General features: G+C 45.4%; 1 protein-coding gene across 17 annotated transcripts in view; it reads right to left on the bottom strand.

Annotated features, from left to right (window-relative positions):
- Positions 1–23,371, bottom strand: part of L3MBTL3 (L3MBTL histone methyl-lysine binding protein 3) — a 166,683-nt gene that overhangs the window by 56,451 nt on the left and 86,861 nt on the right. For all 17 annotated transcript variants that reach the window (XR_010599636.1, XR_010599637.1, XR_010599638.1 and 14 more), the window contains 4 exons: positions 18,160–18,236; positions 12,183–12,268; positions 9,063–9,173; positions 3,028–3,142 (listed from right to left, as the gene is read on the bottom strand). Coding sequence is in view for 14 of the 17 variants with exons in the window: in XM_005280241.3 (XP_005280298.2) it covers positions 3,028–3,142; positions 9,063–9,173; positions 12,183–12,268; positions 18,160–18,236 (389 nt within the window). In the remaining 3 variants the exon portion in view is untranslated. The remainder of the gene's footprint in view (positions 1–3,027; positions 3,143–9,062; positions 9,174–12,182; positions 12,269–18,159; positions 18,237–23,371) is intronic.

Below are 23,371 nucleotides of genomic sequence, written 5' to 3'. Positions count from 1 at the left end.
TTGATAAGACAAAAATGTATTTATACAGAAGAGGATGGAAAGGTCACCCTGTGCAGCAACCGTAGTTCTTGGAGATGTGTCCCTATGGGTGGCTCCACTTCAGGTGTGCATGAACCCCATGTGCTGACAGGAGACTTTCATTAGCAGCATCTGTTTGGCCTGGGCATGCACCCTACGCACCCTCGTGCCCTACACCAAGGCTACATAAGCTATAGGGCTGCATGAGTGAATCGCCCTCAGTTCCTTCTCTACCACATTGCTTCTACCAGCATCAGCACAGAAGTAAGGATGGCAATACTGCAACCCCCTTACAATAGCCTTGCAACCCTCCCCCATGATCCCCTTTTGGGTCAGGACCCCAATGGTTACATCACCGTGAAATTTAAGATTTTTTAAACCCTATAACCGTGAAATTTACCAAAATGGACCATGAATTTGGTAGGGCCTACCAATAACTTATTTTGCAATTCCTTGACCACCTTGAGTCCAACACACACTTGTTGAGGTCTTGGAGTTGCTTAAAGTCATCAGCCACAGATGATGGAGGGGGTATCACTGCTTCATCAGGCGATGATGAGAAGATAGTGGATTGAGGAGTAGCCTCCTCATCCTCCCTAGCCTCTTATTCCTCAAACAGGTCCTTCTGCTGGGGAATGGTCTGAGGTGACAGAAACTGAACTTCCCTCTCATCCCAGTGGGCTAGGCCCAGAGCCCTAGAAAACTGCTGACAGTAAGCAGCCCAGGGTCCCAGTATGATCATTGCGGGTGTTCAGACGGCAGAGGCAGTGGCATCCAGGGTTGATCCCACCACTTGTGATGACTTGCACTGCACCCTTCCCTGTGTCTATGACCCACGTAGAAAGGGTTTGTTTAAGGATGGGTGGGGGAACCCTGTGCAGAGACTGACGAGACTGAATGGACTGAGTGAAAGTCCCCTTTGTCATCCTCCTCAGAGCAGTGGAGGAGCCCCAACTGAAAATGGTGGTGAACTGGTTGGTGCCAATCATAAATGGGAGTCTGGGGACCAAACTAGTCTTGGTATGCGGGATCCTCGGTGCCCATGATCTGTGAGGACTGCAGTTCCTCTGCTAAAGCTAAGTCCTTCAAGAATCAAAATTCCTGAGGCACCGAATGGGGCACCAGTAACGACAGGATAGTCTCTCTGGAAGCCAACAGTACCAGTGGTTTAGAACCCTCCACTGGAGAGACTGGTGGAAGAGATGCATCTTATCTGGCAGAATGTTTCTCCTTGTCATCCCCAGTCAGTACTGAAGCTCGCTCAGAGCCATGTTTGCTCTTGCAGGAGCTTCTTGGTTTTCCAGCCCTAGCAGTACCAGAGGAACCTGCAGCTTCCATCGTACCAGGTCTAGAAGTTGACGATTCCATGACCGCTGACTTAGGAGACAGAGGTCTCTTGGAGCACACTCCTTATGGGGCGAGTCACAGCCCCTCCTCTTGGGGCCTCTGAAGGTCTCCGAGGCCTCTCCCTTCTTGGGGGAGTAATGAGCCACGGTCAAAAAGGATACTAGACCTTCCCAGAGACTGGTGTATGGGGGGGGGGGTCCCCCTGATCTGGTTCCAATGTGGGGTGAAGGGAGCGTTCCATCATCCGAAGCCTCAGTTTGATCTCCTGGTTCTTGCTGGCCTTAGATTTCTGGGATAAGCAGAAGTTACACTTCTGCAGAATGTGTGATTTTCCACAGCAGTGAATGCAGTTGGAGTGGTCATCAATCCAAGCCTCCCAGCAAGTGAGGCAATAGTTGAAGCCTGGGGAGCTGGACATACCCTCCTAAGGAGGCAAGTCTCCCTGATAGGAGAAGAAAGGAAAAGAGGCACTCCTCTCACTAAAACTAAAATCTAATTAACCAACAACTAAAAACTACTACTAAGATTAAAAAAGGATTGTAATGAGACGAGGCATGCTGGAAGCGAACAAGTATCTGAGAGCTTCATAAACATTAATGGATATATTTTCACAAAATCCCTGTAAAATGAGGGAATATTATCATTCCCACTTTACAGAGAGGGAGCTGAAGGGCAGAGAAATTAGATCAAACGTATCCACTAATTCTGGGTGCCCAATCTAAGACATCTAGGACCTGATTTTTCTGCTTACTTAGCATTCTATATTATTGATTTCAGTAGCAGCTGTGATTGCTCAGCACTTTTGCAAATCAGACCCCAGAGTCTCAAGTCAGTCATCCAGAAAATGAGGAACACACACATAAGAAGCTTGGATTAAGTGATTTGACTAGCATCACATAGAAACACTGTGGCAGAGACAGGGATAGAATCCAGTTCTCCAGGGCAGCATTGAACTGACTAAGCCATGAGACCGGCCTCTCTCTTCCTGGTAATCCTATGCCTCATTCATTAGACACCTTCCAACTTCCACAACAAGTGAAAAAAAGGTCCTATACAGCCTCCTTCACTACACAACCTTGATTCATCCTCAGAGCACATCCATTTTGTGCAGGAGCTCACAGACTATGTTTGCTCTATGTGCCTGGTGGAATCCCCTTCAAACTGGCAGCTTCAAGCCTCCTTTGCAGGCCTGGAGCACAACAGGGACTGAGCCTACTTTGAGCATCTGGCACCACATTTTAATCAAGTGCCTTTTCAAAAAGTCTGCACCGTGTTGGGCCTGGAAAACAAGTTAATATTCCAATATGTGGAAAGAGGACGCAGGGGTAAAATCCTGGCCCAACTAAAGTCAATGAGAGTTTTGCCACTGATTTCAGTAAGGTCAGGAATTCCCCACAGGTTGTTAGAATTCCTCTAGCATACGAGTGTAAGTCTTATGCATAATTGTTAAATTTCATTTACAAGATCAGTGAAGTCAAAAAACAATTAATTATGCCAAATCTCAAATTATGTGTTTTGTTATAAACGTCACATCTACTTATTTTATATTCTATATACAAACTGCTGCCTTCCTATGAACTGTGTCACAGAGGAAGCACTACACAAATTACACATGCCCCTTATCATAATTTTAAAATTATACCAGCTTATGATTTCTCTTACTAAGAGGAGGCTGAAGTGGGTGTCCAGTTTTTGCACACCAGCCTGCAGGATGGATATCAGGGCTATCCGCATCAGTCCAATAATCATAAATACTATCCCAGCCATCAAAGTGCACCTAAAAGGAAAACAAAAATCATCAGAAAAATTCTCTATAAAGTCATTTTACCTCAACAATCTTTCAAAATGTTAGGCTTTATAATGTCAGCTTTTTTTAGAGAAATAACATGAGAAAACTGTAGAAATTATACAGCAGTATAAACTAGGGCCTGGTCTACACTATGAGTTTTATTCAGATTTAGCAGCGTTAAATCGAATTAATCCTGCACCCATCCACACAACGAAGCCATTTATTTCGAAATAAAGGGCTCTTAAAATTGATTTCTGTACTCCACCCGGACGAGCGGAGTAGCGCCAAAATCGATATTGTCATTTCGAATTAGGGTTCGCGTGGCGGCAATTTGATGGTATTGGCCTCCGGGAGCTATCCCACAGTGCACCATTGTGACAGCTCTGGACAGCAATCTGAACTGGGATGCACTGGCCAGGTAGACAGGAAAAGCCCTGCGAACATTTGAATTTTATTTCCTGTTTGCCCAGCGTGGAAAGCACAGGTGATCACAGATAGCTCATCAGCACAGGTAACCATGCAGGCCAATAATCGAAAAAGAGCACCAGCATGGACCGTACGGGAGGTACTGGATCTGATCGCTATATGGGGAGAGGATTCAGTGCTAGCAGAACTTCGTTCGAAAAGACGAAATGCCAAAACTTTTGAAAAAATCTCCAAGGGCATGATGGAGAGAGGCCACAATAGGGACTCAGATCAGTGCCGCGTGAAAGTCAAGGAGCTCAGACAAGCCAATCAAAAAACAAAGGAGGCAAACGGTCGCTCCGGGTCAGAGCCGCGGACATGCCGCTTCTAAGCCGAGCTGCATGCAGTTCTAGGGGGGGTCGCCACCACTACCCCACCTCTGACCATGGATTCCGAGGCGAGGGTAATCTCATCAGCCACACCTGAGGATTCTGCGGACGGGGAAGAGGAGGAAGAGGAAGAGGACGAGCTTGCGGAGAGCACACAGCACTATGGTCTCCCCAACAACCAGGATCTTTTTCTCACCCTGACTGAAGTACCCTCCCAACCCAGTATCCAAGACCATGACCCCATGGAACGGACCTCAGGTGAGTTTACTTTTTAAAATATAAAAAACTTGTTTTAAAAGCAAACATTTTTTAATGATTACTTTGCCCTGAGGACTTGGGATGCATTCGCGGCCAGTACAGCTACTGGAAAAGTCTGTTAACGTGTCTGGGGATGGAGCAGAAATCCTCCAGGGACATCTCCATGAAGCTCTCCTGGAAGTACTCCAAAAGCCTTTCCACAAGGTTTCTGGGCAGTGCAGCCTTATTCCGTCCTCCATGGTAGGACACTTGACCACACCATGCTAGTAGCAAGTAATCTGGTATCATTGCATGACAAAGCCTGGCAGCGTATGGTCCTGGTGTTTGCTGGCATTCAAGCAACATCCGTTCTGTATCTCGCTGTGTAATCCTCAGGAGAGTGATATCGCTCATGGTAACCTGGTTGAAATACGGGAATTTAATTAAGGGAACAGAGGTGTCCGTTCCTACTGGGCTGTTTGCCTGTGGCTGAAAAGAAATCCTTCCCTGCAGTTAGCCAAGCGCGGGGGGGGGGGGGGGGCGGGAATTGGCCCAGAGCTTTTCGCGTTTGGCTAGCAGGGATCTTCCCTGATACCAGCCACGCGGTGAGGGGAGGGATAAAGCGATCATCCAGAGAATTGGATGGGGGGGGGGGTTAGTTTGTTTTCTGCTGCTGAAGGTTAACAGGAAAACCGCAGCACTCAACAGGCTTTGCTTGGTATGTGGGAAAGGAGGGTGCAGAAGCCGAAAGACAATGGCTTACCATGGCAGCATGCAAGCCGAATTCTGTTGCCCGGACCTGCGTCTGTGATCTCTAGCAGCAAAGCCACAGGCACTCAATATTAAGAGGCAAAATGCGACCTTGCACAGAAATCACATGTGCTATGTAATGTGAATAGTGTTGGTCACCGTGAAAGAGTATAAGCATTGTTCTGTAAAATGTATCTTTTTAAAAAATTCTCTCCTTTTTTCCCTCCCTCCAGCAGCTACAAATTTTTCAAGCCTCCCTCCTCCGTCCTGAAGGCTATCTCAGATAAGGTGTCGGAAAAAGAAGACGCGAGACGAGATGTTTGCGAAAATCATGGAATCCACCCGCAGTGAAAGAGCTCAACTGAATGAGTGGAAGGACACGGTTTCAAAGTATAGGAAAGATGCCAGTGAACGTGAGGACAGGAGGGACCAACGTGAGGACATAAGGGACCAACGTGAGGAGAGGAGAGACGCTCAAGATGAGAGGTGGTGGCAGGAAGATCAGAGGAGGCAGGATGCAATGCTGGGGCTGCTGCGTGCGCAAACAGATGTTCTCCGGCGTCTGGTGGAGCTTCAGGAACGGCAGCAGGATAACAGAGTGCCGCTACAGCCCCTGTATAACCTCCCCCTCACCATGTTCCATAGTCTCCTCACCCAGACGTGTAAGAACGCGGGGGGGTGGGGGGGGAGGGAGGCTCCGTAAACCCTCCCATTCCATCCCAGTGGACAGCCCAAGCAAAAGGCTGTCATTTTTTTAAACCCTTTTTTAGTGGCCTTTTCCTTCTCGCCGATCCTCCTCCCAAACCCCACCCGGGTTCTCGCCCTCTTTTTATAATCAATTAATAAATTATTTTTAAACGATAGTGACCTTATTTCCTTTGAAAGCAAGCTCTGATCGAAGGGGGAGGGTGGGTTCCTTACAGAGAATGAGTCAATAAAGGGGGCGGGTTTTCATGAAGGAGAAACAAACAGAAATTTCACACTGTAGCCTGGCCAGTCATGAAACTGGTTTTCAAAGCTTCTCTGATGCACAGCGCTTCCTGGTGTGCTCTTCTAATCGCCCTGGTGTCTGGATGCGCGTAATCAGCAGCCAGGCGATTTGCCTCAGCCTCCCACCCCGCCATACAGGTCTTCCCCTTACTTTGACAGAGACTGTGGAGCACACAGCAAGCAGCAATAACAATGGGGATATTGGTTTGGCTGAGGTCTGACGAGTCAGTAACGATCGCCAGCGACATTTTAAACGGCCAAATGCACATTGCTCAGCCTGTAGTTGAACAGCTCCTGACTCCTGTCCAGGCTGCCTATGTATGGCTTCATGAGCCCTGGCATCAAGGGGTAGGCTGGGTCCCCAATAATAACTATTGGCATTTCAACATCCCCAACGGTTATTTTCTGGTCCGGGAAGTAAGTCCCTTGCTGCAGCCGTTTAAACAGATTAGTGTTCCTGAAGACGCGAGCGTCATGAACCCTTCCCGGCCAGCCCAGGTTGATGTTGGTGAAACGTCCCTTGTGATCCACAAGTGCTTACAACACCACTGAAAAGTACCCCTTGCGGTTTATGTACTGGGTACCCTGGTGCTCCGGTGCCAAGATAGGGATATGGGTTCCATCTATCGCCCCGCCACAGTTATGGAATCCCATTGCAGCAAAGCCATCCACTATGACCTGCATATTTCCCAGAGTCACTACCTTTCGTAGCAGCAGCTCAGTAATTGCTTTGGCTACTTGCATCACAGCAGCCCCCACAGTAGATTTGCCCACTCCAAATTGATTCCCGACTGACTGGTAAGCTGTGTGGCGTTGCAAGCTTACACAGGGCTATCGCCACTCACTTCTCAACTGTGAGGGCTGCTCTCATCTTGGTATTCTGGCGCTTCAGGGCAGGGGAAAGCAAGTCACAAAGTTCCATGAAAGTGCCCTTACGCATGCGAAAGTTTCACAGCCACTGGGAATCGTCCTACACCTGCAACACTATGCGGTCCCACCAGTCTGTGCTTGTTTCCCGGGCCCAGAATCGGCATTCCACGGATAGAACCTGCCCCATTAACAACATGATTTCCAAAGCACCAGGGCCCGCGGTTTGAGAGAATTCTGTGTCCATGCCCATATCACTCTTGTCGCTGCGCTGCCGTCGCTGCCTCCTCCTCGCCTCGTTTTTCTGGTCCTGGTTCAGCATAAACTGCATGAGAATGCGCAAGGTGTTTACAATGTTCATGACTGCTGTCTTGAGCTGAGCGGGCTCCATGCTTGCTGTGGTATGGAGTCTGCAGTGTTCACCCAGGAAAAAAGGCGCAAAATCGTTGTCTGCCGTTGCTTTCATGGAGGGAGGGGTGAGGCTGTACCCAGAACCACCTGCGACAATGTTTTTTGCCCCATCAGGCACTGGGATCTCAACCCAGAATTCCAATGGGCGGGGGAGACTGCAGAAACTATGGGATATCTATGGGATAACTACCCACAGTGCAACGCTCCGGAAATCAACTCTAGCCCCGGTTTATAGACGCACACCGCCGAATTAATGTGCTTAGTGTGGCCGCATACATTCGACTTTATACAATCTGTTTCCAAAATTCGAATTCTATACATTCGGATTAATCCCGTAGCGTAGACATACCCTAGATTTTGGGCATTAGTCTGTTTCCACTGAAGGGAAAGGAAGTTTGTTGTCTACTTCAGTGGGAGTAGAATGGGTCTGTGTGTGTGTGTGTGTTACATTGTCAGGCTCAAAACATACGAGTACATTTAGATAGTTATAATGTTTATATATATACACTAACACTTTAAATTAAGGGCCAAATTCTGTCCTCTCTCTCAAAAAGGGCTCTAAACATTTAGAACAATCAAATTCCTATTTTAACCAGGAGTTAAAACAATACATAGACTTTGTAAAGGGCCTCTGCAGAAGGATGAATTTCACCACCCCCCAAAACAAAGGGATCTACAGCTCTTGTAAAATTTGACTATTCAGGGTAAGGAATTAAATCAGATGAGAGACCGAACTGTATGATTCTGTAGAAGACAATCACTGATTTTCTTCAGGTTGGGACCAAAGATCTGCAACCCTAACTAACTTACTTAAATTAGTGTACTAATGAAGACCTCGGATCTTTATTTCTTATGATCTTATTTATAAAATGTACACACAAGACTATTTCAATATACAATATAAAGTTAATTAAACTGCAAGGATCACAAATATTGACATTTTAATATATTAGACTGGAGAATTTTTTTGACAGGACCAAACGAATGTGTAGTTTATGCAGAAAATGTGTAGGTGTGCAGATATTACTTTTGATGACTTCACACCCTTTGTTAATTTGGATTCAAAATGAAATGTCAATTGCATTTGCTGCTTGAAATACCATGTATGCATAATACCTCTCTGCACACTGCAGAAAGAAATAGCCTTCATATTCATTTAGCTAGCATTCCAGAAAATGCTAGTTAATGGTTAAAAGACTCAATAAGTAAAATGATTTATAAATCAAAGCAAAAAATAACCCAGACATGCAAGTCTTCTGAAAAAACAGCAAATCCTTTAGCAAACGTCATTTGAAATTAATCCAAACAAAAGTCCAGAATTAATATAAGTTTCTACACCGCAGAAGCTCCTGACAGTGAGAAGGAAATCTTTATTTATGTATTCATTCATTCTTTTTAGATTTGCCCTGTCTCACTTTGGCTTTTGCATGGTGGAAATTATAGAGAAAGATTTTATTAATCTATCCCAAATATTTTATGAGCCCTAATACAAAAATCACAGCAATCTTTTGATATTGGGTATTATTAAGTCATCAATATTCTTTTATAAAACAACTTTTATCTCAACTATTCCCAATGCAATTTCCCAACACACTCATCCTTTATTCCTTAGCTTCTATTTCAGCACATCACTGACTACAAAAATAATAGAGATACCCCTTCCAAAGAAATTACTTGTGTATTAATCAGTGAGGAGGATGAGAGTCAGTTTAGCAGTGCATCGATGTGATTCATATCTTCCTGTGCAAACTAGCAAGGTCCTTAATATTGGAACTGCAGTATTTATTTTACAAAACAACAGTCAACATGCTCTAAGCAGGACCTCCAATTTAGAGAAAGAAAGAGAGAGACTGACTTACTTTTATCCTGTGGTCATCAATATCTACAACAGTTGCTACTCTGATAAGTACTGGATTCCTCTTGTCAACTACCTCAAGTTTCATATTTTTCTGAAATCCATGAGATGGTTTCTACAATGAGAGATGATGGGTATTTCAATGAAATGTAAAAAAACTGTTATAAAATATAAGGGCAATCATTCCCCTCCAAAATAAACCAAACCAAAACATAAAAACTGTTGTATTAAAATAACAGACTAGAAAAATAATTTACCTCTCTAGGATTTTAGTCTCATCACTTCAGCCTCCTATGTAAATAAAATCATCACTAATGCTGTAAGTTTCCCCTAAGCACTCTACAAATGTTTTAAGAGCCTTTCCACCTCTATGCAACAGCATATTGCACAATAATTCTACATATTGCATCTCCTTACACTCATACACTTTCATCCTAGATCAAATGGCACTTTAAATTATGATTACATTTACAAGTTTGCCACAGAGGTCACAGTGTGACCCAAGGGCCCCTGGGGGCCAACTAACGGATAGCACAGGGATGCATAAGAGTTACAGGAATCCCCTGGGTCTGGTATTTATATAATAGTTCATCAAAGAGTGTCACAAAGTCTCTACTGAAAGCCTGTGTCACAATGGTCAACATCATCTTTGAAAAATGGATGTGCAGGTAGCATGTAAGGAGACACGTTTATATATTAGAAATTATGTTCTTAAGGTCTTGAAGTTAAAGGCAGGTTCCATCAGACAGGTGGTGGGAGACATGTATCTCCCTGCGATTGCATAACTTACAATGCAAGTCTATCTGCATACGGAGTCAAATGCTAACAAAAGTATTTGTGGGGACAAGTTGATGCATACTATATCGTTGGGACTAGCACATCTGTGAATTCTGAGTGTGTCCAGTGGAACAGGGGCTGGACTGCAGGACTCTCCATGGCAGGCCTGCTGACAGCAGTTCTGAGCCCCAGGGTGGAACAGTCAGTGGGCACTCTTCAGGCACGACCAGTGCTTCTACATACTGCCTACATGCGCTTCTACATGCTGCCTTCACTGCCGCCGGTACCACCCTGCACATGCCTAGGAGCCCTACAGCCCGCCCGGGCAATTTAAAAGGGCCTGGGGGCCCCAAACTGCCTTTACGGTTGCGGCGGCAGCAGCTGGGGGGCCCCGGGCCCTTTTAAATCGCCCAGACCCCTGGGCAATTGCCCCTTTTGCCCCCCTGGTCAGCATGCATGCTCCTGGGGCATGCTTGGAGAATATTGATCACTAAACTGAAAACTGATGGCAGTGCCTGCATGGACTGAGAAGGGAGTACTTGTGTTGCCTGTGGCAAGGGGAGTTGGGGAGCTGACCCCTGGCAGGCACAGACAGGGCTTCTTCATGCAGGTAACAGCAAGGTGCCTCACAACCCTGGGTATCCCAAAGCATCATCACACATGGTAATTGTGAATCTGAATAGTCAGTGCTGAACCCACCTTGAAGTGGTACCTCGTGTCCCCTGGGGCTTGCCCTGGCTCCATAGGTGCTAGAGACAGTGGAGGCCAGAAGGCCATAGCCCTCCCCACTTTTTAAACAGGGAATTCAGGGCACCCTACTTTTTAAAACCTGGCTGGAGGGAGCATGCTATGGCCCAGGCCAGCTGGCCAGCATCTGGGTCCTGCTCTGCATTATGCCAGGTGCTGGCTGTGACCCATTGTGCCATAGTAAATGCCAGCAGCCAGGCCCTCACCTACCAGCTGCCAAAACCCCAGTGGTAGTCCCTCTCTGTAGCGGGGATCAACTGGGTCTGGGAAGCAGAAAGGACCCATTACCTGAAGGCCTTGGGCTTGCCAGCAGGAGAGTAAGGTAAGGAGGGGGGGGGAGGCAGAGTGTTAGACTGTTGGGGGTAGGTGAAAAGGCAGGGGCTCCAGGAGGGTCGGATTGCTGTGAGGGGGTTCTCTCGAGGGCTCTGGGGGGAGGGCCTTGGCTCCCCACTTTTGCAGTCCTTTTGGCACCCATGCCTGGGTCCACTCTGGGCATTGTAAGGTGGTGCATGTGGTCACAGTGCCACACAGGTTTGGCACATCCGCCCCTCTATAGATGGAAATGGAAAGGTGGATGCGTCGAATGTGAGTGGTGCTGTAACCATGAACATTAGGTCATAGCACCCAAACTGGAGAGCCAGGCCAGCCCCATGAGACAGGAGCCACTGCTGCAGGGTGAGTGCAGGATATACTCACTAACCAAACCTCTCCCCTGCTCCATGCTGGGCCTCATCTTTCCACAACCGCACTACAGAATCCACTCTTATTCTGCCCCCCCTCCAAAAAAGAAGGTGGCAGGGCAGGGATGGATGAGGAGGGGGGAGGTTAAAAGATGTGTTACTACCTGGAACTTCTCATGGTCACCAGCCCCACGGCCATGAGTTAGGACTCCCCTCCACACAACAAACGCATGCACCATATCACTTGGCTTGGCTATTCTGGATGAAAACTCAGGATTTGGCCATGCTTGATAAAGTTTTGTAGTGAAAAGTGTTGTAAGCCAGTAACCAAACCTCAGTGAATTACAGCAGATGGCTGGAATTCTGGACTAGCACCATATTTCTGCTTTAGTTGAATGAATTTCTTAGCAACGTGATAATATTAAAAAATGTTGGACTTGAACCTCAGAAGCTCACAAAAACAGACAGAAGGTCAGCCTAGGGAGCCAAGAATTTGATCTCTAATGTTGGCTCCAATAATGATGCCTTCTGCTTTCTTGAATAAGCCACTTTCCTTTTTGTGCCTGTAAAGTGGGGACAATAATACTCACTCACCTCTCTCTGAGGTGTGCTGGGAGCAGGGCTTTGGAGCGGAGCTCAAGCGCAGAGCAGCTCCGGAGCAGTGGAGCTGCAGGTTTTTGCCTGGAGCTGGAGCGGAGCAGGAGCACAGCTCCAAAGCCCTGGCTGGGAGGACTCATTAGCTAGCTAAGTATTATTAGTATAAATTAGTCAAAAGTCTCAGGATTTATAGTGATAAATTTTTTCTGATTTCTCACAGTAATTTCAAAACTCACATAAAAAAATAAAATATCTACGGTACATTAGCTAATTAATTAAACAAAAAAAATGGAAGCATGAAGACTATGTAAACATTCTCTCACCACTTTAAAAGCCCTTGCAGGTGCAGGTAAAGAACTGGTTTCTTCCAAATATTTTTCCCAAGAAAAATGTTTGGCATGTGGATAATCTAGTAGAAAAAATATAAAAGCAAGGTTTAATGATGTCATAAGTATTATGATGTAACATACATTATAGCACATTAATCTAGAGAATTCATAATAAGGCAAGTAAATATTTGTTATAATACTGTATTTATTCTTTAAATATATAACATAACTACAACAAGAAGCACTTATCTGAACATTCTAGATGTCTATGACATATACTCCCTATTAATCAAAGAAAGAAATAGAAACCCCACAACACACAATACTGAGTAACCAGCAGCACAAAAATAAACTACAACTGCTCTGGATTTGAGAAGATAAGTAACAAAAATTGGAAGTCTATCCACTTCTATGCATTCAAGACAGTGATTCACCCTTAATCCGGTATTTTACAGGTTTAAGGTTACTGTGCCAATACACCTCTACCGCAATATAATGCTGTACTCGGGAGTGAAAAAAATCTTACCGCGTTATAGGTGAAACCGCGTTATATCGAACTTGCTTTGATCTGCTGGAGTGCGCAGCCCCACCCCCCCAGAGCACTGCTTTACCGCGTTATATCCGAATTCGTGTTATATCGGGTTGCATTATATTGGGGTAGAGGTGTACTAATCAGAACCTGATAGTCATGTATCAGTTTAAAATACATGTGACCATCTACCAACTTGCATTTTTAAGTGAAGTTGTTTTAACCAAAACTATTATAATATTTTCTAAATTGAGGATATATCTGATACAGACATCATGGGGGGGAGGGGAGGAGGACTGTCATTCTAAGAAAATGGACTTGAGATTGTCCTGTTTAATATGCCCTATACCAAAAAAGTGTTTTCTTTTAAAGAACAAGGAGTGCTTGCCCCGACGTTGTATAAGCACTAAATATTTAAGTGTTGACTCATGATATGGAAGTGAATTTACACCAGTATCTTGTGTTTTATGAAGGCTGCTAAATAATAGGTTGTAATTAACTTATTGACAGATTAGACTTTTACAGTACACGTTGAGGTTGTTCTGTAAGTAGCTTTGTGCTCTAGAATTTGATGCCTCAAAATGTTTCATGACTTCCCCAGGCTGCTGAGCAGTAGGATATTTCTGAGCTTGGTAAGTAGGTCTAGCTGGCTAATTACAGTTTTCCATGTTGTCAGGTCACAGATGCCTATGATCTGTGCTTTCATTATCCTGCATGGCAGCAAAGCTTATTCCCTTAACTTCAAATCCTCTATCTTCAACACCAAATGAATGCAGAATTGGCCAATATACCTTTTATTTTACTATTCTCAGTCATACACAAATTTTTTGTTTTTAAACAAGTTACATAAAAGCTTTTGCAATGGTACCATATTAGTGACATTCGAAAAGGGTTTCTAAACAAGGAATTTCTATTTTCTCACTACAAATGTATGAAATAACAGTGCACGGGGGTGGGAGAATTGGGGAGCAAAAACTTGACTTTTCTGAGTAAAGATATGTAAGTCACAAACCATCTTCACAGGGAATAGCATGGTATTTGTAATGAGGTCCTACAGTGTCACATAGTTGGTGCAGCAGTTCATGTTCTGCAAAAATGACTTCCTTTCACTGAAACTCTCCTACAGGATGCATGAAAAACACGCTGGATACCTCTCACCACAGTTCCCTGATTTCATTTTATTTAAAGAAACACTGCTCTGATTCCTGCAACATTCCCACACATCGAAAATATAGACCTCCTCCAACTTGCTGATGGCCTCCTAAGTGTGGGCTGAACTTTCCTTCCTGTATATCACATGAAAGTAAATGTACTCTCCGAAATTGCCACACATGTCTCTCGGTGCACTTAAACACTAATGTTATATCTGTGGCTCCTTCCAGGTTGAGTTCTATTTTTATGAACAATATTCAGCAGGCTCCCTCAACTCTGGATTTCTGTTTCTGAACACACAATGATCCCCGAGTGCCTCTCCTAGATGCCAACCAAAATGACAGCTGTCTAAGATAAGCCACGAAATCAAATAGGCTTTCCTATTTTCTTTTTATTTTGGTTTCTTAAGTGAATCTCAGACCTTTTAGCTAGGAATTTAGTTTGGGGAACATATTGCTTTTTAAATAATTCAGCCAAGTCCTCATAGTTCATACCTCTCCGCTCCTAAAAGGAACAAGTTTTTGAAGTCTCTCTTTCCAAACAGAGATGAAGAATGGAAATTTTTATTGAGATTCTTCAACGGCATCAGCATAGAAATACTGCTGAGACCTTTGTACATAAAATTCGTACATAGCATTAAATCCTACATATTTTTCATCAGAGTGGATTCGTCAATTTTCCCACAAATTATCATTTTCCTCTTTTCTTCTCAGACAGACCTCTTGCCTCACTCCTGACATGGCAATCACCTTGTTGTTTCCCCAAATCCAATAAGTCTTTCATTAGATCAGACTTTAATTGGATCAGAATAAGAGCAAACAAACAACAAAAAATGAACCGAGCTAGCACTCAGAGGTTTCCTTGGTTACAAGCTACATTCAGCTAACTTCATTCTTGGGTTCTATATCCAAACAAGCTCTAACCAGTGGCAATTATTGCTAGAAGACAAGATTTGTTTTTAAACTCTGGCACACAGACTGTTCCAGACCTTAAAGGGGCAGTAACCACACACAGTCACCATAGTTGTCTAAGTTTTACTTTAACAGACAGAATAACTGACTCTAAATGGCATACGTTCTACAGGAAAGAAATCTCCAAGTTTTTTCCATTGATTCTCTCATGGTTATTTTTATACTGAGTATTCTACAATTACCTACATAAATTGGAAGACCAACAGGCACTAGAGACCTGTCTTAAAGGAATTTATTAACTTTGCTAAACAGCACTTCTTTTTACAAGATATAGCTCAAGCTACTTTCTACAGAATAGTCTTCATGATCTCCAGCATGGAGGGGAATCCAGTTAATCCAACACATAATATCCCAAACTAAATGCTTGCTCATTCTCACCTTGGTTTCCTCCCTTTCTGAGAGTCCTTACCACTTTTGTTCCCTTGATTACACAGCGCTATCCACCCATTTATCCACTAGGGCCTTGGCTACACTCAGGACTTCCAAGCGCTGCCGCGGCAGCACTGTGAAGCGCGAGTGTAGTCACGCCGCCAGCACTGCGAGAGCTCTCGCAGCACTATAAGTACTCCACCTCTCCGAGGGGAATAGCTTGCAGCGCTGTGAGCGAGCGTGCAGCGCTGCAGGCTCTGATTACACTGGCGCTTTACAGCGCTGTACTCGCTGCGCTCAGGGAGGGGCATTTTTACACCCCTGAGCGCAGCAAGTTGCAGCGCTGTACAGCGCCAGTGTAGCCAAGGCATAAGACCCAGATTTTTAAAGGTATTTTGGCATAGCTGTACTCATCTCAGTTGATATAAAAGAGCCTGAAATCTCATTTTCCAAAGGGATTTAGGTACTTGATATATTAATGTTAATGATGCATGCACAAATTTAGTATCTTTATGTTCTGTATTAATGAGACAGTTATCCATCAAGATATTTGGAGATGGTTGAAAAGGAAAACACAATAAAACAGATCACTTGGTTCCTTCTCTATTTCTTTTCTCTATGGAGTTCTCTTTTGCTTTGCTTTTATCTACATTTTTTCCCTTCTTATTTCTTTTTGTGTGATAAACTGAATTTACTTACAGGTTCTGGAGTCTTGGTGCTGAAAATTGTGAGAGACATTGCAATGACATGCAATATCTTTGGGAACTATATTGTATTAAATGTATACAATCCTTTATGTAGGATTATATTCTACTCCAAAGGGAAGGATTACCACAGCTCCTAAAGGAACTAAAAACAATGACAAGTGATTAAGGTTAATCACGGAGACTAAACTATTTAAAGAGTTACCTCCCCCTGGAGTAGTTTGCATACTGGTTCAAGCTGGATTTTCCAGAGACTAGTAGACAAAGAAAGGACTTTTGGTATAAAAGGATGACCCTGAATTTACACAAGGTCTTTCTGCTGATCCAGCAAACAGACAGACTTTCTGTGCAGGGGGCATGTGGAAGGGTTGGAAGGATTTTGACCTACTAGAGCCCCATACGACTGATGGGTGACCTATGGTAAACTTTTAGCATGCATATAGGAACTTCTATTGTTTTTATGTTTTCCTTGTATGCTTTTACCTTAAGAATAAATGTGCTTGCTTAGAAAGAACAGTGGTAATGTCACCAAGTCCTCGGTGGGGTTAGGCGGCCCAGTGGTTAGCACATATAGTGCTACCTCCCTGAGGGCAGATCTTGCAGTCAAGACCCTCTTTTAATCAGAGGTATGGTGAGGTGGGCAGTGAGGGGAGCCGAGGTCCATCCACTCCACCAGGCTTCGACCCAGGACCCTAGGAGGGTCAACAGTGTTTGGTCCTCAAAGGTGCCCTCTGAGTTATGTCCCCGGATCACTTCCTATTGTCTGCTGTTCTCTCTTTCCCCCCCTGCTACCCTCCAGCTTCCAGTTGAAATATAAGGTGACAAGCAAAAGAAAAGGCAATCAAACCTTAAAACCAACTGGGCTCAGCATACAGTCTTAGTCCCTTGTGGAGACTTCTCTGGCACCCTTGTCAGGAGCCTTTCGGGTAGCCTCTCTGTCCTCCTTCCCAGCCTCCCTCTTTCTGAGCTGGATTGCTCCCCTTTCCACCCTTCCTCCAGCTGGAGCGTGCTCTACAGGGCTGGTGCTATCTGGGCCCAGTACTGCCCTTTAACCCCTTCCAACCAAGTGTAGGATTTGTATACTCCATTACCAGTAACTTGTAACTTCTTGCAATACACTGTTTATAGCCCGTGGAGAGAAAGCAAAGCAGGTGCTGGCCTCTAGGCAGTGTAAGGTGGGGAGCTATACAGCCCTAAAAACTCCTGGTTGAAGGGAGTGGGACAAGGGTCTCTATTCAGTGACAGGCAATGGCTGCAAACTTGAGATCTGACTGGGAACTCCAGGAGTGGACCACAAAAGGGGTAGGAGGGAGATATGGGTGCAGTTACCTGAAACGGTGACAAAAATGGCAACAGCATATATGCCAGGTGTACAGAGTTGTTGCATTAGACAAATATCTGCATGTGAACCAAATGTGGATGTTAGATCCTTCCACATGGGTTGCCCTCCACTGGACAGTCAGTCTGTCTGTTTGCTGGATCAGAAGGAAGACCTTGTGTAAATTCAAGCTCATTCTTTTATACCGAAAGTCCTTTCTTTGTCTCGTAGTCTCTGGAAAACCCAGCTTGAAGCAGTATGCAAAGTGCTAGCGGGGCAGGGGTGGGGGTGGGGAAGGAGGTGTAACTCTCTAGATAGTTAAGTCTCAGGTGATCCACCTTAATCACTTGTCATTGTTTTTAGTTACTGTAGGAGCTGTGGTAATCCTTCCCCTTGGAGTAGAATACAATCATACATAAACCATTTTATACATTGAATACAATATAGTCCCCAAAGATATTACATGTCATTGCAATATCTCTCACAATTTTCAGCACCAAGACTTTGGAACCTGTGAATAAATTCAACCTATCACACAAAGAAACAAGGAGAAAAAAATCTAGAGAAAAAGCAAAGCAAAAGAGAACACCAGAGAGAAAAAGTAGTAAAGAAGTAGCCAGGCTATTTGTCTCATTCTATTTCACTTTTCAACCATCTCTAGGCTTTTTCCTGAGTATATCTTGTATGGATAACTGTCTCATTAATACAGCACAGAAAGATATCAAAGTTGTGCATGCATCATTAAATTTAATATATCGAGTGCCTGTAAAAAGACCACTTCAGCCCCCTCCAAATACCAATTCTTAATTATAAGTAGAGTCTTTCAATGGAGTTGTTATAATGTGTGTTATGAGCCTTGGCCAATGCTGCTGCTAGCTACATTTTCCTTAATTCTTTCAATTGTGTAGTGTTGAAGTGTAGTACAAACCTGGAGGGGTGATGAGAGTTCTTCTATGTTCTTTACACCATCCAATGGGATGAATGTGTGGGCTAGCTGCCTCACACCTGGAGGGGAAAAAATGATTGAAAAATGCATTCATCATTGTTGTCTGGGCATGCACACACATTTTTCCCCCTCTAAAAATGCAGAATTATTTAACAAATCCAAAATAAATTATGATGGATTCAACTCAAAATATACATTTTAACCGTAACAAAAACATACCAATATACTTCATTCAATCTTACCCCATATGAGTGAGTATAAGATCTTTGCAACACTTCTGAAAGGTCAATAACCCAATTATACTGGACCAATAAGGACAGCAAATTCCAAGGAAAACTCCTCCACTGAGGAGCTCCCCGCAACCAGTTCCCACACATTCAAATCTTGAGATTCTTAGCACAAACATGTCAGCTGATCTTAAGCATCCCAGTAATGCATTCAGAAAGAATAGGGGTCTTGTGAGGTCACTCTGAGGGGTTCAGAGTGTGGGAGAGGGTACGGGCTGTGGGTGTGGGCTCCGGGCTGGGGCCAGAAATAACAGGTTTGGGGTGCGGGAGGGGGCTCTGGGCTGGGGCAGGGAGTTGACGTGCAGGGAGAAAGTGAGTGCTCCAGCTGGGGCTGAGGGGCTTGGAGTGCATGAGGGGGATCGGGGCTGGGGTCGAAGGGTTTGGAGTGTGGGAGGGGGCTCAGGGCTGGGGGTTTGCAGGCTCTGGGAGGGAGTTTGGGTGCGGAATGGGGTTCCGACCTGGGGCACAGGAGGGGGCTTGGGGTGCCCGCTCCGGGCAGTGCTGACCTCAGGTGGCTCCCAGGAAGCAGTCGGCATGTCGCGCTGCTCCTAGGCAGAGGGGTGGCCAGGGGCTCTATATGCTGCTCCCACCCGCTGGAGCCACCCCCACAGCTCCCATTGGCCATGGTTCCTGACCAATGGGAGCTGCGGAGTCGGTGCTGGGGGTGGCGCGCGGAGTTCTCTAGGAGCTGGAGGGACAAGCCGACCGCTTCCTGGGAGCTGCGCGGAGCCAGGCACAGAGCCTGCCTACCCCACTGGCACTGCAGCCAACCAGACTTAGTGGCCTGGTCAGCTGTGCTGACCGGAGCCGTCGTGGTCCCTTTTCAACAGGGCATTCCGGTTGAAAACCAGATGCTTGGCAACCCTAGTCTGCCCATGTGGATCATATTGTAAGGTTGAGGTCTATATGATAATATCTATTTTCCTTCACTTGGTTAGGAAGTCTGGAAAGTGCCAGCATCCTACAGGTTAATCTCTCTCTCTCTCTCTCTCTCTCTCTCTCTCCATATATATATATATATGAATAGCAAGGCAAGTAAAAAAAAAATCAGTTTGTTATTCTAGAATATCCAACATTCTTATCTCCTATGGAACACAGAGGAGTTTCGCTGTTATTATCATAGGGAGGAGGATTTCTGCATGAGTTGAAGGTATATCAGATTACCAAACCCTGATGTCTAAACATGTCAGATCTCTTACCATATTGCCTAATTCCTCATTTCCTCCACACAGAAACCACTTATTGATTTCAATGGGGAATTGAGCACACAAAAGAACACAGGACTGAACCACTGACTATATTATGATAACGACATTGACTTTGAGCTTGTGCTACATAAATCAAAAGTAAAGAAATATTTTCATATTCAGAATTTAAAGAAAAGACCTTAAAGTACACTGATGTTTTAAAAATGATTTTACATGACAAATAGATGAAGTCCAGTGTAGGTGTATTTAATTGTGTGCGTTAAATAATAGAAATGCAAGCAGGGTGTCTCATTACTGTCATCACACAGCAAGTACTGTTCCAGACTTCTACTTATAGATTTCAGACCTAATGCTGAAATACCTCTCTAGGGTAATTATTTTTTGATCAATTTTTTTTTACAAAACAAAAATGAACAGCTGCACCAGTATTTCTCTATGCCAAGTTCAACTATATCAAGCCTTAGAGGAAAAAATACTCTCTAGAAACAAAGGCTTTATGACAACAGCAAAGGATGCAATCGATATCAAGTGTACCAACATTTTGTCCTTTACAAAAAAATGTACAAATATGCTTTATATATTTAAGTTTATTATTTATACAGCACTTTATTCCACTTCAAAACTGCCCTGGTTTTTGATTTTGAAAATATGGTACTTTTGTGTCAACACTTTTTAGGGTTGTTAAGTTCCCAAAGGTTCATATTCTATCTCCGTTAGTTGGTCTTTTACACCTGAGTCAGAAAAGCTCCTGGAGCAGATCAAAGAAAGGCAGAGATATGCCTCTTTCAAATGCATCTCTCTCTCTCTCTCACACACACACACACACACTCACACAGAAACCCCTTCTCTCTACAGAGACTTCAGAGAGGAGAGCAGTAAAGAACAGAAGGACTAACAGGTATTCTCTCTCCCAAATCCATCAAGGGGCTCGGGGGGAGGAGGGGAGTTGCACAGACTGAGCCATTACCTCATTGGACTCATTGCATTGATGCTGCCTGAAGAGCTTTGGAGTAAAATATTCAAAAGCACATAAGCTACTTAAGAGCTTTCACTTTCCACTTTCAAAAGACTCCTAAGCATCTAAGTCACTTCTGATACGGAGACATAGTCACTTTATTACTGTCAGCTGAGAGTAAAACAAGTGTGAGAAAAATGGTCAGTTTTTTAAAGTACCCTATTACCATTGCCTCTGAGCACCTTACTGTCATTTTAAAAAATGAGAAATAGAGACTAATAAAATGGCCAACTTTTATCTGAAGTAGGACATACAGCATTCTTTCATAAATAATCATCTCTCTTCTAGACAGACAGCTGTCGTCTAGTAGACTAAGCACATAACTTGAAGTCAAGAATGCTAGATTCTATTCTAAATTTTGTCACTCAGGCCAGTCATTTAGAGTTTAAGGCCAAAAGAAACCACCAGATTATCTACTCTGACCTCCTGTAAATCAAAGGCCAACCAATACCACCCAACACATTAAACTCTCCACCCAAAATACAGCCCACAAGAGAGTAGACTATTGAGTGCCACAGGCACAGAACAGGAGGGACCAAGGTACACCAGTGCCTCAGGCCCTCGCAGTGGCTAAAGAACGGTTACTTACCTTCTGTAACTGTTGCTCTTCGAGATGTGTTGTTCACGTCCATTACACATTAGGTGTGCGCGCGCTGCATGCACGGACATCGGAAACTTTTTCCCTTAGCGGCTCCCGTCGGGTCGGCAGGGCCCCCCCCTCCCGCCAGAGCGGCGCCCCGCTCTAGGGTATATATATCCCTGCCGACCTGACCCCTTCGGTTCCTTCTTGCCGGAGACTCCGACAGAGGGAAAGGAGGGTGGGAAGTGTAATGGACGTGAACAACACATCTCGAAGAACAACAGTTACAGAAGGTAAGTAACCGTTCTTTCCTCTTCGAGTGATTGTTCACGTCCATTACACATTAGGTGACTCCCAAGCTTACCATTGGAGGTGGGTAGGAGTCAAGGTACAACTGACTGTAGCACAGCCCGTCCAACCACTGCGTCCTCTCTGGTCTGATGGTGGATCGCGTAGTGGGCTGTGAACGTATGCACGGACGACCAGGTGGCCGCTTTACAGATTTCCTGGATAGGAACCTGTGCCAAGAAGGCCGTCGAGGATGCTTGGGCCCTAGTCGAGTGAGCCCGGATCTCTGGGGCCGGAACGTTGGCGAGCTCATAACACGTGCGTATACAATGCACAATCCATGCTGATAAGCGCTGTGTCGAGATAGACAGGCCTCTCATACGTTCCGCAACGGCAATAAACAGCTGAGGTGTTCTGCGGAATGACCTGGTCCTCTCCAGATAGAACGCCAATGCTCTCCGAACATCGAGGGTATGGAGGCTGCGGTGGCAAGGGTCCGTATGGGGTTTAGGGAAGAACACCGGTAGACAAATGTCCTGCCCTATGTGAAACTGCGAGACCACTTTTGGGAGGAATTTGGGGTGCGGTCTCAGTTGCACCTTATCCTTATGGAAAACTGTTTAAGGGGGTTCTGAAGTGAGGGCCCTCAATTCCGATACCCTCCTGGCCGATGTGATGGCCACGAGAAACGCCACCTTCCACGAGAGGTGCATGAGGGAGCAAGTGGCTAGGGGTTCAAAGGGAGGTCCCATGAGCTTAGTTAGGACTAGGTTCAGACTCCACGCAGGGACCGGTGGGCGCGAGTAGGGAAACACCCTCTCCAGCCCCTTGAGGAATCGGGCTACTGTGGGGTTGGAGAACACTGACACTCCCAACTCCCCCGGGTGGAACGCCGATATGGCAGCCAAATGCACTTTAATCGAGGCGGGGGCGAGCCCCTGATGCTTGAGGTGCAGTAAGTAGTCCAGGATCAATGGAACTGAGGCCTGCAGAGGCTGTATGTGCTGAAGCTCGCACCAGTGGGAGAACCTTTTCCCTTTGGCCAGGTAGGTCGCTCTTGTGGAGGGCTTCCTACTACCAAGGAGAATTTGCTGAACCTGGTGAGAGCACCTGTGTTCCGCATCGTTCAGCCAGAGAGATACCACGCCGTGAGATGTAGCGACGATAGGTTCGGGTGGAGTAGGTGACCCCTGTCCTGTGTGACTAGGTCGCGATGGAGCGGGAGGGTAATCGGGTCGGCTATGGACAATTCCAGCAGGGTCGTGAACCAATGCTGTCGTGGCCACGCCGGGGCGATGAGGATAATTGTCGCCTTGTCCCTGCGGGTCTTGAGGAGGACCTTGTGGATGAGCGGGAATGGAGGGAAGGCATACCTCAGGCTCCCTCCCCACGGAATCGTGAAGGCAACTGCCAACGATCCCGGCCTGAGGTTCTGAAATGAGCAAAACTGAGGGCATTGTCTGTTGTCCTTGGTGGCGAAAAGATCCACCCGGGGAAAGCCCCACCTCCGGAAGATTGAATGCAGGACGTCCTGCCTAAAAGTCCATTCGTGCATGTGGTAGGATCGGCTGAGGCGGTCTGCTAACCTGTTTTGGATCCCTGGGAGATACGTTGCAATAAGATGAACCGCATGGGCTATACAGAAGTCCCATAATTGGAGTGCCTCGCGACAGAGGGGAGGGGACCGGGACCCGCCCTGCTTGTTTATATAGAACATGGCGGTAGTGTTGTCCGTCAGAACTGCCACGCTGTGACCTTCTACGGTGGCGTGGAAAGTCTGACAGGCGAGGCGAACCGCCCTCAGCTCCTTCAGATT

This window comes from Chrysemys picta, chromosome 3 (genome assembly GCF_011386835.1).
Source record: "Chrysemys picta bellii isolate R12L10 chromosome 3, ASM1138683v2, whole genome shotgun sequence".
NCBI lineage: Eukaryota > Metazoa > Chordata > Testudines > Emydidae > Chrysemys > Chrysemys picta.
The sequence above is the reverse complement of the archived record's forward strand: the minus strand, read 5'-3'. Positions and strand labels throughout refer to the sequence as shown.